At 36.1% G+C, this 3,671-nt stretch overlaps 1 protein-coding gene across 1 annotated transcript; it reads right to left on the reverse strand.

Moving 5' to 3' along the window:
- Positions 1-235: 235 nt before the first annotated feature.
- Positions 236-1,912, reverse strand: LOC120779391 (piggyBac transposable element-derived protein 4-like). Its single transcript, XM_040111588.1, has one exon. It carries the CDS (start codon positions 1,910-1,912, stop codon positions 236-238), a length of 1,677 nt encoding a protein of 558 aa, XP_039967522.1.
- Between the last annotated feature and the right edge of the window lie 1,759 nt (positions 1,913-3,671).

Here is a 3,671-nt window from a genome sequence, read left to right on the forward strand (position 1 = left end):
GTTAATTAACTTAAGTATATTAAACTAATGATTTAAGGCAATTCAATATCGACTGCTTAACCCTTCGATGTTCGGTGCCTTATGATGCGGTAAGTGCATCTTAAAGTAGCGAAATAATTTATTTTAAATTAGTAAATATGAATACATGCATACACATATCTTTATACGCGGAGATATATGTAGGTGTGTATATAATTCATACTCACCTTGATATTGAAAAGATTCATTGCTTGTCTTATATGAGCAAACTATATACTAATGGGTTAGTCGCCCGTTTCGTCATATGTGGAATAACTAGCTGCCGTGCCAATTCAATGATAAATGAGCGCTTCTTATCACTCTGCTTTGCCGGATTCAGCTCGTCATAGATGATGAATGAGGCCAAACCGGCAATATCCAGCATATTATAAAACATTGCCAGTGGCCAACGGTTTGTCGAGCGTTTGCACGAATAGCCAGTCAACATTTGATCCATTGTATCTACCCCCGCTTTAAATTTATTGTAGTCCAAAATTTGATCTGGCTTGAATCCTTTCAATGGATTGGTGCTTTGACAGTAATGGGCAGTGGATAACATAATTACTGGCTTTTTCGGCTTTGCCATATACGAGCACAGACCGATATTATTATTGTGATAACAAAATAAAGTGCTTTTAACATCACGCTTCGGGTTAAGCAATTCATGCGGAATGAAGGTCTTATTTTTTCTTACGGTACCGACAAAAGCCACTCTACGATTCATCAACATTTCTGCCAAGTTGTATGTTGAAAAAAAATTGTCAGCATAAACAGTCCTACCGCTGTCCATATAATTTTGCATCAATTTCATGACGACCCGTTCACCTTGATTCGTTTCTCGATGGCCACCTGGTGGTTTTCCAGTATAAATTATACCTTTCAAAGAGTAGTTTGAAACAGAGTCACAAATCCACCACACTTTCATGCCATATTTTGCCGGCTTACTCGGAATATATTGGGTGAATCGAGTGCGCCCACGATATGGAAATAACTTTTCATCGACGGTTACATGACAATCCGGAGTGTATGCTTTCTCTAAATTGGCCATCAGCATGAGCCATACATCGTCCAGGGCAGCAGTTTTGCTTTGCTTCAACCTCTCAGCACGAGTACCACTGTTATCGAAACGGATGAAAGTAGTTAAGCTCTTGAACCGATTCAATGACATAGTGGCCTTATAAATTGGCATATTGTAGCTGGCCCACAATTCTTTCGCTGGCTGAGAATTCGAGTGGAATACACCAGCAATAAGTAGCATCCCAAAAAAAGCATACATTTCGTCTTCGTCAGTCATTACCCAAGAACGCTGTTTATTACTGGGATGCTTTTCATTCCATAGACGAAACGCTTCAACGGCTTCTCTGTTGGTTTCCCGCATAATGATACTTACGATTTCAGGAGACAGCAATAGCTTGAAAAGAGCTCTATGACTCGGTGACGTTCCTCGTAGTGGCCCTTTACGAGTAAAAGTTGTAACATTGTGACAACAAGGCCTTCCAGGTGGTGGAGGATTTGAATTCCACATTCTACCATCTTTCGACCTGTATATAAGGCCCTGGGTAATATATGTGCTGCATGATTCCATTGTAGTTGAAGCCTCAAGGGCGATAGCTTCTCTATACAAATCCTCAATATCATCTTGGTTTTCATCCAGAACAGCCTCTAACTCGATTTCCTGTTCTATATCTGATGCTTCACCGAAGTCATCTTCATATGGAAAATATTCATCATCTTCTACGTCACCACTTGTTTCAAATGGATCGGACTCCTGTCCCATAATTTCTTCAATTTGTGCCTGAAGTCGCTGACGTTCTTCCGGACTCACATTTGCTGCGTTTAGCTTACGAAGCAAACGCGTCAACACATCAACTTCATCCATATTTACTTGTTCCATTTTATTAAAAAAAAAACACTTCCCACTAATTAAAAAACACGTGTCACTTCAATTGTCAAATGTCAACTAAAAAATTATCTCTGCCGCTGCCTCCGCTAACAGTTTAGTTGTTTACACCTAACGGTTAACGAATTCACATGAGCAGATTATATAGGTCTGCACAGACCCATGTGAGCTTAATAAACGAAATTAGTTTAAAATTATTATTTTTACAACAAATATAGAAAATCTTAATTTTGCTACTTCATTGTGTTTAGCACACTACATTTTAGGAAGTCATGGACTAAGAAGCCTCAGATATTAAAAATAAAAGATCTACATACATTTAAAGATCGAATGGGTCCGGCCAGACCCATATGAACATCAGAGGGTTAATGTGTATATACAAGAAAATCGACTTTATACCTGAATATAAGATTGTCGAATTTTCACAAATGCACTGCCGTTATGGCTTTATGTCAACTTCGGTAAAATGAAGAAAGTTAATTAACTTAAATATATGAAACTAATGATTTAAGGCAATTCAATATCGACTGGTAAATACCTGAATATAAGATTGTCGAATTTTTCCAATTGCGTTGCCGTTATGGCTTTATGTCAACTTCAGTAAGATGAGGAAGGTCAATTAACTTAAGTATATTAAACTAATGATTTGAGGCAATTCAATATCGACTGCTTAATGTGTATATACAAGAAAATCGACTTTATACCTGAATATAAGATTGTCGAATTTTCACAAATGCACTGCGGTTATGGCTTTATGTCAACTTCGGTAAAATGAAGAAAGTTAATTAACTTAAATATATTAAATTAATGATTTAAGGCACTTCATTATCGACTAGGAAATGTGTATATACAAGAAAATCGACTTTATACCTGAACATAAGATTGTTGATTTCTTCCAAATGCACTGCCGTTATGGCTTTATGTCAACTCCGGTAAGACGAAGAAGGCTTATTAACTTAAATATGGTATATTATTGATTTGAAGCAACTCAATATCGATTGCTAAATGTGTATATACAAGAAAATCGACTTTATACCTGAATATAAGATTGTCGAATTTTTCCAAACGCATTGCCGTTATGGCTTTATGTCAACTTCAGTAAGATGAGGAAGGTTAATTAACTTAAATATATTAAATTAATGATTTAAAGCAACTCAATATCGACTGCTAAATACGTAATCACAAGAAAGCGACTTTATACCTGAACATAAGATTGTTGATTTCTTCCAAATGCACTGCCGTTTTGCTTTATGTCAACTCCGGTAAGACGAAGAAGGCTAATTAACTTAAATATGGTAAATTAATTATTTGAAGCAAATCAATATCGAGTGCTAAAAGTGTACACAAGAAAGTCGACTTTATACCTGAATATAAGAATGTCGAATTCTTCCAAATGCACTACCGTTATGGCTTTATGTCAACTTCAATAAGATGAAGAAGCATAATTAACTTAAGTATGTTAAACTTTGAAGCAACTCAATATCGATTGCTAAATGTGTAACCACAAGAAGCCGACTTTATACCTGAACATAAGATTGTTGATTTCTTCCAAATGCACTGCCGTTATGGCTTTATGTCAACTCCGGTAAGACGAAGAAGGCTAATTAACTTAAATATGGTAAATTATTGATTTGAAGCAACTCAATATCGATTGCTAAATGCGTATACAAGAAAGTCGACTTTATACCTGAACATAAGATTGTCGAATTTTTACAAATGCACTACCGTTTTGGCTTTATGTCAACTTCAGTAA

This window comes from Bactrocera tryoni, unplaced genomic scaffold (assembly GCF_016617805.1).
Source record: "Bactrocera tryoni isolate S06 unplaced genomic scaffold, CSIRO_BtryS06_freeze2 ctg7180000343597_QRY, whole genome shotgun sequence".
Lineage (NCBI taxonomy): Eukaryota > Metazoa > Arthropoda > Insecta > Diptera > Tephritidae > Bactrocera > Bactrocera tryoni.

Bases quoted from the DNA above. Each gene is read 5' to 3' on its own strand.
- LOC120779391 (XM_040111588.1), bottom strand. From the start codon at position 1,912: ATGGAACAAGTAAATATGGATGAAGTTGATGTGTTGACGCGTTTGCTT.